This window comes from Mastigoproctus giganteus, chromosome 10 (genome assembly GCF_048544385.1).
Source record: "Mastigoproctus giganteus isolate SK-2022 chromosome 10, ASM4854438v1, whole genome shotgun sequence".
Taxonomy (NCBI): domain Eukaryota; kingdom Metazoa; phylum Arthropoda; class Arachnida; order Uropygi; family Thelyphonidae; genus Mastigoproctus; species Mastigoproctus giganteus.
This window is the reverse complement of record NC_143584.1, coordinates 119741196-119754308: the sequence shown is the minus strand read 5'-3', so window position 1 is coordinate 119754308 and position 13113 is coordinate 119741196. Positions and strand designations below refer to the sequence as shown.

Below are 13113 nucleotides of genomic sequence, written 5' to 3'. Positions count from 1 at the left end.
AATTGTGATCCCAGCTTTAACACTTCAACACAAGGTGCCAGATCCTATGGTTATACTTCTAAGTAGCAAGTAGGTATATTTCTGGTTATCACCATAAACATGGACAATAACTATAGTACCCACATAAGCTTATGAAGAGTTTCAAACAGTCACATCTTTTTTTTATACAAAGTTTATTTTTGTTCACGTATGCTATTATTTTTTAGTGTCCTAAGTTTTTTTTTTCCCCACTTTTGTTTGAAGCCATTTATTTACTTTTATCTTTTTGTGTTTAATTAGTGGGCCAGCTAACTTGTGGTAGTAAGTCATCCAATAGTTCATGTGTCATAAAGAGTTTCTTTACCTCATGAAATTTCACATCTGTATAAAAGAAATTCTTTCATTCACTAAACTTATCAGAAGTGTCATTCTGTTTAACTCTTCTATTGGAATTTTGTAATGTTACAAAATTTTATGGACAGTTTCATTTAATACCAAAGTGATTTCTAGAAAGAAGGAAAGGCATGGAGTTATATTTTAATGCAGGTGTCGAAATAATTGGATAATAAATGCTTCTTTGTGCTATATTTTTCTATCTTGCTGCCTGCCTTGGTGACTCTTGGTTCCCTCCAGTGACAGCAATACGGAAATATTGCTCCATAAAGAAATATGCTAGATTGGGAAATTTGCAGTTTACTTGTGGTTGACATTATAGGGAGAAAAAAAATCTGTGGATATATGACAGTAATATGCAATAAAAAAGTGAGTTTTTTGATTGAGTATTATCACTCTGACAACAGTTCTGTGCAATAAAAAGTCAGTTTTTGACTGAGCATTATCACTATTCCGTGTATGTATTATTTCTTTTATTATTTACCTTTGTTTTAATTCAACATATTCTTTGTTGAATTAAAAGAAAGTTTTGTTTTTTACTTTCCAGAATCCAGATATTGTTTTGGTCCATTATCTCAATGTTCCCTACAGTGATGATAATAAGCTGCTCATTACTCCTAGTCTCAGTTACTGTGCTGACAAAAAGGAATGGACAAAAGAGGAGCTTGTCTCCCAGCTCAAACCAATGTGTAAGTATCAATGAAATTTTCAGAATAAAAATATTTAATTGACAACTAATTATCAAAATGTCCTATAATAATAATAATAAGCAAAACTCCAGACTGATAACATCTACTGTCTGCTTACCGATTGAGCAGCGCTAGAGTTACCGTATTGTGAAACTAATTTTCCGCGTAAGTTATCCGACATTTCTCGTGCAGGCTTTCTTTACCTTCACCAAAACCACATTAATAATACTATTCTGTTTTGGTAAGCTATTTACTAATCAGACAAGTTAATGCTTAGCATAATTTTAGTTCGTAGTAAATCACCGAAGTAGGTGAAATGGATCATCGTTGTTATACAAATATCTAATATTGTGAATGCCTTCACAACAAATTGCCCTGATATTACACTACCTCGAATGAGCAACCCTTCGCCAGTGGAGAAGACTAATATTACTTATTCTTGGCAGATATCACCACCAAGATGGCACTGTTTCAAGGCTTGTTGGCCTATCATCGGTAGGCAGGTAGGTACCCTGGTGATACTATACGATATCTGCCGAGAATAAGTAACATTAGTCTTCTCTACTGGCGAAGCATTTCTCATTTGAGGTAGTGCAATATCAGGGTAAGTCATTGTGAAGGCATTCCTAATATGAGATATAACAAATAATGCCATTTCGCCTACTTCGGTGATTTACTGCAAACTAAAATGATGCTATGCACTAGCTTGTTTTATTAGTGAATTTTCCATAGTCTGAGGCTTTCAGTCCTAAAAACCTTTTTAGTCTAAGCCATTTACAAAACTATTTTAATATATAATTGTCCTTTAATGATGTCAGAGTTCCTGGATTCTCCCTACAAAACAGCCAATAGTGCAGCCAGTCCTTATGTATTATATTATAATTATGTAAAATAATTGAATAATACAGCTCTACAGAGCCAGAAATATAGTTCCTCACTCACTCATGGAGGTATTTTTTTCTAGTTGCTATCCCAAAACCAAGAAAACATCACTTTGCTCCAAGCAGTTTCCTTAGCTAGTTGTTTAGCGAAGATGCTGGAGGGGAGGGGGGGGGAAGCAGAAGAAATTCATGTTTATAGTGTCTCAAAAGCTCATACATAAAAAAAAAAAAAAAAAGAGGTTGATTTTATAATATAATAAGTGAAAGCACTCACCATTAAAGAAATAATTTAATATGGGAATTTACAAAAAGTTCACTTATAGTACACTTATTCACATGTTCCTTTTGGAACATTTTACTAATTATCTTCAGTGAAATATATACATTTCTGAGGAAACAACAATGACAAGAAGAACTAGAAATAATGGGATGAACCACAGACAGAATCAGGCTGCTTCTTATCAAAAGCAACCTGAATGTGAAAAGAGCTTTTGCTGAGTTAGAAGTTACTTCTGCCAGCATAAAATCTGTGTGGTGTGAGTTAGCTGGAAGCAAAGACATAATGAGAGGGGAAGTAATATACAGACCAAAATATTTTGAAGAGTATGACAAGAGTTTCTACGTGCTGATGGAACGGGAAAGCAATTATGAATATTTTATTTTAGGTGACTCAATCTGTTCCTAATTGATTGGAATAAGTAGAAGAGAAACTCACCATAAGGAACAAAATTTTTAAATAAACAAACTAGATGATTATTATTCATACCAGCATGTTAGAAAAAATTCTAGGACTAAGAATATTGTTGATCTCATCATTACTCACAAATCAGATGACATCACAGGATTCAAAGTACAGGAAACATTGGCGTGTTGTGATCATGCAGTTATTAGTTGGAAGATGAAGAAAGATGTTGCAGTAGTTAAAGGTAAAGACCGATTTTAATTTCAGAAAAGGGGACTATGGCAGTTTAAGGCACTACACAGCATTTATTAATTGGGCAGATTGCAGAGGGAGGGTGAATATGCTAGAATCATGGAATACCTTCAAAGCAATAATTAGGGAAGCCATGAATGCATATATACCATTAAGAAAATATAACATGAAGAGAATGCCAGGATCGATGAATATGGAGCTCGCCAGTCAAATAAAGCAGAAAAAGACAGCACGGGAAAGTTACAGAACAATGAAAAGAACAACAAAGTATTCATTAAAAATGCGGAGATGGGAGAAATCCCAGGTGCCGTCTGACACGAACATACCTTATACCTGTAATAGTACCACAGATAAAGTTAGGGAAGTTGCTGAGTATGAGACAGCACTGGCTAAAAGAGCAAAGAATAAGGACAAAGAGTTTTTCATGCATGCAGATCAAAATCTTGTGCACTGGGTGTGGGAAAGTCTTTGATACCCAGCTGGTGCTCATGAAGTGGATAGGTACTTCGCATTGGTCTTTACTGACAAAAGACCCTTCATGCAGAAGAGGCTGTGCAAGTGAGGCTGAGCTATACGAACTTTGTAATTTTGAAATTATAAATGACTGTTTATTTGAAAATCTTTTGAGCATAAAGGCAAGTAAGGCTTTTGGAGTTGATGACAATATACCCAGTAATATTGAGGGATGCAGCCAGAGAGTGTATTTTACCATTAAGGTTAATTATGAGGACATGTTTGGACTTGGGAAAGATTCTTTGGGTTGGAGAAATGCCAATGTATTGCCAGTGTATAAAGGCAGTTCTAAAAGAGTGAAGTCAGTAACTACAGACCTGCTAGTCTGACTTCAGCGGTAGGGACAATCTTAGAGGCAGTGATTAAGAGTACAATACAGGGATATTTAGACAGAAATGGCATTCTGAAGGACACACAACATGGGTTTGTTAAGGGAAAATCATGTTTAAGTAACCTGGCAAACTATTTTGAAACAGTTACTCATGAACTAGATGTAGGGAACAATTTTGACATAGGTTATTTGGATTTTAGGCGTTTGACTCGATCCCCCATGACAAATTACTGTATAAACTGGAACATGTTGGGATTACTGGAAAGATTCTAAAATGGATTGCAGGGTGGCTGCAGGCAGAAGGCAGATAGATGTGATTAATGGATATTCTTCAGAGTTGTCTAATGTCAGAAGTGGGGTGCCCCAAGGATTAATTCTTGGACCGCCATTGTTTCTGAGTTTCATAAACAACATCAATGAAAGAATAATGGGTGTGATGTCAAAATTTGCAGACAACATAAAGATTAGGAGAGTCTTAATGATCAGTGCCTATCAGCACTCCTTCAGGATGACTTGAACAGGCTTCAGGAATGGTCAGAAAAGTGGTAGCTATGTTTTAATGCAGAAAAATGCAAGTTCTTACACTTGGGAAATAGCAATCCCAAAATAACTTATATGCTTGGTGTGGTTGAATAAGAAACAGTAGACGAAGAAAAGGATCTGTAGGTTACAGTACAGGCAGGTATGAACTTTTCTGAGCAGTGTAAAAGGCAACCAGGAAAGCCCATGTTATCCTATTGATGATTTATCAAACAACGTCCTGTGGAAATTGGGAGGCCATAATCCCATTGTACAAGGTAATTGTAAAATCTCATTTGAAATACTCTCCAAGTATGGAAACCTCTTTTGAAAAAAGACTTCTTGAAAGGATCCAAAGTAGAACAGCTCTCATGGTGAAATCGGCAAAAGGACAACTGTATGAGGAAAGACTTCGATTATGTGGACTACAGAGTTTGGCAACCAGGCACCTTAGAGTGCACCTAATTTAGGTTTATAAGGCTCTGAGAGGGTTAGTAAAATGAATGAAGATGGAAGTTTCACTGTTATAAAGAATTCCTGAACTACTGGCCATAAATTCAAATTACAAGGGGAAGAGGTTTAGACTACATTATAGGAAGTTTTCTTTTAGCCAACAAGTTATTGATTACTGGAATAAGTTTTTTTTGCAAGTAGTTTAGGCTAACAGTTTGAAGGAATTCAAAGGTTAACTGGATAGTTGCCTACATGAGGAGGTAGCACTTTTTTTTTTTTTTTTTTTGGCCAGTGCAACAGAAGCTTGTTGTTTGTTGTTATTTGGTTTTTAGGAGCATTAGCAACTAAGGCCATATTGCTCCGGGGATATGCAGTGGTCATTCCCTGATCTTTCCACATACTCCGTATTTGGTGGCTCACGGGCTCGAACCACGAGCCCGTGATTCTGCCCCAGGTGGGCAGAAGCACTGCTGCTTCTGCCCACCTGGCTACAAAGGTGCCAACCAACAGAAGCCTGTGGCTTCATTATACTATATGGCTAATACTAATGCAAAGGACATTTTATAACAGATGTTATCTGGAACTTTTCTCTTACTTTTTGCTGCAAGTCTGTTGCTATTCAAATGATGTCACAAACATATCAGCATTATGAGATGGTAGGTGTCTGCTGCTGGAGGAAACTTTTTACAATCATCTGTGTCAAAAGAGAGATGATCAGTTCTGGACTAGAGGTTGTTCAGCTCAATTGTAGACCTTGCCAATGGTTCTTGCAATCATTCCTTATTCTTGTTCTTGTTTCTTCAGTAATATATGAGTTTCACTGAGGATAGTTGACAAGAATGTTCCAACAGAAATGAATCATGATTTTTTTGTAATGCAGTAAACTTTTATCACATTAAATTTTCTCTTTAACACAGACATGTTCCTCCACTTTTATATCATTTTAATTTGTCTATAATAACCTTCAAAACTTGCATTGCTAATATGATATAGTTTTCAACAAAATTGGTTTACATTAGATTTGTGACTAAGGCAGAATCATGTATAAGAAATGCATTTATTAGAAATGAACATCTTGTTATGGTGAGTCTAAATTTGGAAAAGGCTTTTGGCAGTCACATGGCTGTTTAATTTCGTACAGAACCTTCACACCTTTGGACTGTGAAGCAAGTTTCTCTTAATTATCCATCATATCATGCAGTGAAAGTAATAATATGCTATATCTCAGAGAATATTCAATATTGACATGCATGGCACAACTGATATGTGACAAAAAATTGCAGTAAAACCTATTGCATATCACATTATATCATAAGGTTGGATTATGTTAGTTCAGTTGTGGTAAACCATTTATATATGTCACTGTGTGGCTCCCTATGACATGGTGAAATGTTGACAACTTTCATTTGATTGGTCATCAACTAAAATTATACCATACCTTAGTATTAGTATTGGGCAAGGAGGCCTGAAGGGCTTTTGCTACACCAGCCAAAAAATAATAATAATAAAATAGACACTCTCCTCATGTAGGTATCCATCTAGATGATCTTTGAATTTCCCCAGGTTGTCTCCGTGGGTGTCGTGGCTGTCAGCTTCAATCACCCACGCAGAAAATTTATTCCAATAATCAACAAGCTTGCTGGCTAAAGAAAACTTCTGCAATCCAGCTTAAGTTGTTTATATTTTAAGTTCATTACATCAAAAGTTTATGTTTAACTGTTTTGTATATGTATTTTGTATGCTGAAACCAACAGTGTCATTGGTTTATGACATTTATGTGTATTACATAAGTGTGTATTAATACTGTGATATATAAGAGCCTGTAGCATTCATATATTATTATTATTATTATTATTAGCTACATGGTTCAAGGAAGCCTGAGGCTTATGCTGCACCAGCCAAAAAAAAAAAAAAACTCCTGAGTTACCCTGAGAGAGAGAGAGAGAGAGAGAGAGAGAGAGAGAGAGAGAGAGAGAGAGAGAGAGAGTCAAAAGTAGAAGGGAATCACCAAGAAAGAGGACAATGATGATATCCATCTCAGGACCCTGGTGTGCCAAGCCCATACTCACAAGATGTGAGCCCCTGGGGTTATGGTTACAAGCAAGGGTGTAAAGTTATCACCAACCTATTTCTGCTACATTTGTTAAAATTATATAGATCCAAAGTAGTTAAAGCATAAAATTGTTAGTGTCACCAAGTTTTGCAGTGCATGTGAAGCCTATTTTCAAATGTGCATGGGTGATCAAGTTGTAGTTACCTCATTTCTGCTGTCAGAGTTGCTGATGAACATTAGTAGGTTTCATAGTTATGGTCTTAAGTGTACTTTAAATATGGAGGGAGCTAAATGTGATAACTGCTACTTTTTTGTGGTAGCTATATCAAATTTTAAAATTGCTACATGTTGAAAAGCAATAGTATATTCCCACATTCCATCCCTATTGTTCTGGTGCCACATAGTTAAGACCTGCCAATTTCAAATTTACCTTCCAGAGAAGAGTTTTAAGAATTGGATGTGAATCTTGTTAACAGGATCATTTGAATTATGACTCAGAAACCTGTTCAAGTAAAGCGCCCCATTTCCATAATCAGCAAGGATTGGATGACTTATTGAGGGACCTGGGTCTAACCAAATCTGGTGCAGAGCTCTTGACATCTCATTTTAAAGAACAGAAGGCCCTAGTGCCAGAAAGGCCAGCAATCACGTTTCTTGTGGAATTTCCTGTGATTTTACAGGAAAGTTGACTGTGTTTTTTTGCAATGTTACTGCATTACCTGCTTGCAGTGCACTGCTATTCTTGCTTACAGCATGCTCCTACCAAACTTTCAGTGTTCTACTACCCTGCTTGCAACATACTTCTATCTTACTTGCAATGCATTAACTTCATTCATTCCTGTTTGTCAATGGTGGCACCACCACTCCTGCCTTCATGCAGTGGGATTGGAAACCTAGCTGGCTAAAGAAATTTTTTTCATGAGAACATTTTTTTCTCATGGGTTACTAGCTACTATGAACACTAGAAATTTCCACTAGAATTTAGAGCAAATTAAGGCCTCCAAGTTCAAAACCTGTTAATACTTTCACGGAACATGATTACAGTATTCCAAAGAGGCTGCAGACAGAAACACAAAGTAATGAAAAACCAACGTTCCAGGAGCATTCCTTATCTGCACAGCCGGTGCAGATAAGGAGTCTATATCTGTTGCTGGCTCCCGAAATATAGTGGAACACCTTCAGTCTGGAGACTTGTTGATTGAAGCTGCTAAACCAGAACAATCTGAACAGTTACTAAAGTTAACAAATTTTAATGGAATTACAGTACTCACCATAATGACTTGAATATATCTCCAGATGTTTTCACTGAGTAGGATAGTCCCCAGTACCAAACAATTGCTCTAGTGTGATTTACTAGTGTCTTTCTAGTGCAAGTACTAGCCTTTCCTAAACCCTTCTTTGCTCAAAACATTTTTACTGCTTTCTTGCTAGTATTATTCTGCTGTCTTACCTTCTGATTGCTTGGTCACTGGTTGACACCATTCCTGCCTCCACATGGCAGAGTTAGATATTTGGGAGGAAAGATCTGTCCTGGAGGAACCCAGGGCTAAAAGGATTAAGACATGGAATGCAAAAACTACCCCCCAATTAAGCCTCAGCATTCATCAAACTCTAAAATAAATGAAGCAGACCATGACACATAACAGTCAAAAGGACTGCATACTGATAAAGAGCAACAGGAATGTTCATCATTCTTTGTCTTCCACTGCTTGTCAAATAAATGTATGAGGACTTTGTCTCCAATTATCATACAGAAATGTTAAGAAAATGTAGCAGGTTCACTTAAACAGTGAAATGACTTAGATACAGTGATTTTTTTTTTTTTTTTTTTTTATGAAAACCCCAAACACAAGAGGTATTAGAACCTATAGTACTTAGTACCGTACTTGGGTTGGAGGTTGAGAAGGCAAAATAAGATAATTGTTGACATTAGACTTGAACTTCTGTAGACTGTAATTTTCAGGAAATACATATGAAGGAAGGTTGTTCCAGAAAACGACAGTTGAATGAATAAACGAGTAAGATGAAAAGTTGGTTCTGTGAGTTTGAAGTTGGACAGTAAATGGATGTTGGCTGGTGACGGCACGTGTTCTCACTGTTTTAAAAGAGAGAGTGGGAATTATAGAAGCCAATTCACGAGAACAGTGCCCATGGAAATATCTGTAGAAGAGGCATGCAGCAGAAACAGTATGTCTATGAGACAGCGAGTGGAGAGACTCAGTTAGAGAGGAGTTATTAATTAACCTAACTGCCTTCTTCTGAATGGAATCTAGAAGCCTGAGGGAGGTTTTGGGGGCACCGCCCCAGATGTGGGAACAATATTCCATGGTAGGGAGGATTTGCGATTTGTACAGAGTGAACAGCTGTTTGGAAGAAAAGTAATGCTGAGAGCAAAACAGAAAACCAAGTTTTTTAGATGCAGAGGAAGCAATATTTCTAATGTGCTTGTGCCAAGAGAGGTTAGAAGTCAGGGTAATCCCCAAAAGAGATATATCATTTTCCCTAGAAATTGGAGTGTCACCTTTTTGCGAGACATAAGACAAGACTGAGTTTTAGAAGGATTGAAATCAACTAAGTTGTCTTTGCCCCACTAGAGAATGCCAAGAGAGGTTAGAAGTCAGGGTAATCCCCAAAAGAGATATATCATTTTCCCTAGAAATTCGAGTGTCACCTTTTTGCGAGACATAAGACAAGACTAAGTTTTAGAAGGATTGAAATCAACTAAGTTGTCTTTGCCCCACTAGAGAATTACCTGGAGATTATTATTATTATTGTTGTTGCTCTTATATTATTTCTCCCTGATTGGGGGTTTCCACTCTATGACGGTACTGCTACCAAGTACACAGGGTGGTTGTAATGTCTGGTGTTACTGTCAGTTGAGGAAATCTCTGACTATCCTACAGGTGTTCAGGATTGCGACTTTCTGGAGTTCTTTGTAGGTGTTCTCTGGGAGACCTATTGCTACTAGGCTGCTATGTAGAGTCTTTGGTACCATACCGGTTGTTGACACGATGATTGGGATGTTTGATACTTCTTGCATATGCCACATCTCCTTGATCTCGTGTCTCCGGTTCGTGTACTTCCTAATTTTTTTCTCATGGGTTTTCTGGACATTGCTAGTGTTTGGCACCACTATGTCAATCAGGTAGGTAGCCTTTTCCACCTTGTCCACAAGGGTTATGTCCAGTCTGGTGTGTGGGATGTTCTTATCCGTTATTATAGCACGGTCCCAGTACAGCTTGTGGGTTCGGGTCTCTAGTACTGTCTGAGGTTCGTACTTGTAGTATGGTACACTTTCTTTGGTCAACTGGTATTTCCTCGCTAGCTTCTGATGTATTATCCTGGCTACCTGGTCATGTCTATGAGTGTACTCAGTCTGGGTGATCACCTTGCACTCTGCAGTGATGTGTTGGATTGTTTCTGAGGCCAGTTGGCATCATTGACATGTGTCATCTGACATTCCGGGCTCCTTTGCGATGTATTTTTAATAGTTTCTGGTATTGATTACCTGGTCTCAGATGGCCAGCATGAATCCTTCAGTCTCGGGGAACAGCGTCCCACTTGTGAGCCATGTATTGGAAGCAATGCATTGTTATCGATGTGATCTTGATGAAGGTCATTGTAGTGTCTGCCATGGAGTGTCTTCTTTGCTCATCTTTCTAACTTTGTTTCTTGTACCGTCTGGGCGGGGGGGTTCTTCGCTTAGGTTGAGTGGGATATATCAATTATCTATCTTCCTTATGGCCTGATAGAGTGGTGCTGTGTTGTTCTCAAAGTAATCCATCAGTTTAACTATCGCTGTATTCTGTTGTTCTATCAGGCCTCTTCATTCCTCTTTCCGAGGTATTGTTATTCTCTCCACTGCTGACTTCGCGTGGTGTTCGCGACTCTTGGTCATCATTGTCCTTGTCTTTCGCATGATATTTTCTAGCTCGGTGTTAGACCAATCTATGACCCGGAATGTGTATATTAGTACTGGAGCTGCATAGATGTTTATGGCTTTAACTGTGTTTCCTCCATTCAATTTTGCTTTCAGCAGGCTTCTGAGTCTCTGATGATATTTTTCAGTCAGGCACTTCTTGATTTCCTTGTGCTCTAACTGCTCAGCCTGCATAATCCCTAGGTATTTGTAGCTCTCTCCTTCTGTAATAGCTTTGATCTCTTTGCCAGTCAGCAGCTGGCAGTTTCGGCCAACTAATTTTTCCTGGTGCAGTGTGTGGGTCTTGCATTTTTCTATACCAAATTCCATCCTGATGTACTTGCTGAATTCTTCAGTGATCCAGAGTAGTTGCTGGAGTTACTTCTCGGTTCCCATGTAGAACTTGATGTCATCCATGTACATCAAGTGGGTGAGGGTGTACAGGTTCTTTCTTCCGTTTTTTGAGGTTATATCCATACTGGCTGCCGTTGAGCATGGTGGATAGTGGGTTGAGTGCTAGACAAAACATAGTGGGCTCAGAGCATCTCCCTGAAAAACTCCTCTTCTAATGGAGATTGGCCTGGTTATAATGTTCTCGACCTTAATAGTGGTACTCCATTTTGCCATTGTTGCCCCTAGGAAGTTTGTCACTATCGGATTGACCTTGTAGATATTCAGGGTCTCTATTAGCCGGCTATGAAGTACGGAGTCGAAGGCTTTGCGGTAATTGATGTAGGCCGTGTATAGGTTGCGGTGCTTCTTGAAGGCTTGCTCCATAACTGTGGCATCTATGGTTAATTGCTCCTTGCATCCTTTCTGCTGGTCAGCTGTTATGTTCTGACTCTCTCTCTAAGTGGTCTGATATCTTCTTAGTTATGCAGCTGGTCAGAATCTTGTACATCGTTGGGAGGCATGTGATTGGCCTGTATTTCACCGGGTTTCTTGTGTCTTCCTCTTTAGGCTTCAGATATATGACTCCTTCAGTGAGAAACTTCGGGATTGTCTCCGGGTGCCTTATCATTCAAGTGATCTGCTCTGCTAGGTGCTTGTGTGTGCAGGTGAGCTTCTTGTACCAGTAGTTGTGGATGTTATCAATTCCCAGGGTTCGCCAGTTGTGGGTGTTCCTGATCGACTGTTTTACTTCTTCTTGAATCTCCCACTCTCTCTCATCTCTTGTATGTCCTTCGTTTTCTTCTATTCTACTTCTATCCAGGGTGCTCTGCTGTTATGTCTTACTTCACTGCTCCAGATATTTCCCCAGAACTCTTTGATCGTCTTCTTGCGTGGTCCGTTTCCTGCTTTCTCATGTTCTCCCAGTTTCCTGTAGAAGGCTCTTTGGCCCTCATCAAAAATTTGTTGTTTATTTTCCTCTGGGAGCTCTCTTTGTATCGGTGTAGTCTCTTGCTGAGTGCAAGGAGGTTCTGCTTCAGTGTGTCCAGTATTCTCCTATTCTCTGATTTCTAGTCTCATGTTTGCTGTGGACGCTGTCTCTCTTGAGGATGCTCTTCACCTTTCCAATCAATTTCTTACTAATATTACCCTGTTGGTATTGGCTCAACTGACCTATCTTGACTCCTAATTCTTCTATCTTCTGCTGAAGTCTTCTTTCCCAAGTTGGTGGTTCCTTCTGTTTTCAGTTCTTCTGCTGCTAGTCTGTCGTTTCTTTTCCATTAATCCTAGTGGCTGCTATGGCAGCGCAGTATACGGCTGTGTGGATAGCCTCCAGTGTTGCACCATTGTTGTCATGGTAATGTGGCATTATTTCCTGATCGAGGTGGTCTGTTACTCTCCACGGGATTTTATTTGGCCTCTGCTTTGGTATCACATGGGTTCTTGTGGGGTCCATTCCTTTGAATTCTGTTAGGGCCTTCTTCAACTCGTCTTCTATTCTGGATAGCATGATGTCGTCTCTTTCCACTTCAGCTACTCTGGGTTGTATTTCTTCTTGCTGTTCCTCCGCTGGTTCCATGGTATGCTGTTCCTCCTCTGGTTCCATATTGACCATATTCTTTGTGCTTTGTAGCAGATCGCTGACATCCTGCTTAATTTTTTCCAAGATGGCAGGAACTATTAGGTTCTTCGTGACAATGGTCCTTCTTTGGTTTGCTAATCGCTGTTCGGTGTCCTGAATATCCAGGTATCGTTCCAACCACTCAGTATGTAGTCGCAATCTATACATTGTCATATCAGTCTCTAGTCTGGTTATGTCATAGTACGCTCGTATGTTGTATGTATTCATTTCAATGCTCCACTTCATGCTTTGGCATTTTCTTCCTTCCTGGGTGGTCACTAGTGCAGTTGTACAGGAAACACTTCCAGTTGGTGGGGCTAGATGGTCTTGCCCTTCCCTTGTGGTAGCCTTATGGTGGACAGTGCTCCACTATCTTGCTTGGGAGACTGTCTCCAACTTTTCGAACCAATTCCTCTGCCTAAGGCCTGAACGCAAGTG

At 38.9% G+C, this 13113-nt stretch overlaps 1 protein-coding gene across 1 annotated transcript in view; it reads left to right on the top strand.

Annotated features, from left to right (window-relative positions):
* Nucleotides 1–13113, top strand: part of LOC150079255 (calmodulin-binding transcription activator 1-like) — a 927385-nt gene that overhangs the window by 549440 nt on the left and 364832 nt on the right. Inside the window, exon 7 of the mRNA XM_090383006.1 lies at nucleotides 920–1061. Coding sequence (XP_090239132.1) covers nucleotides 920–1061 — 142 coding nt within the window. The remainder of the gene's footprint in view (nucleotides 1–919; nucleotides 1062–13113) is intronic.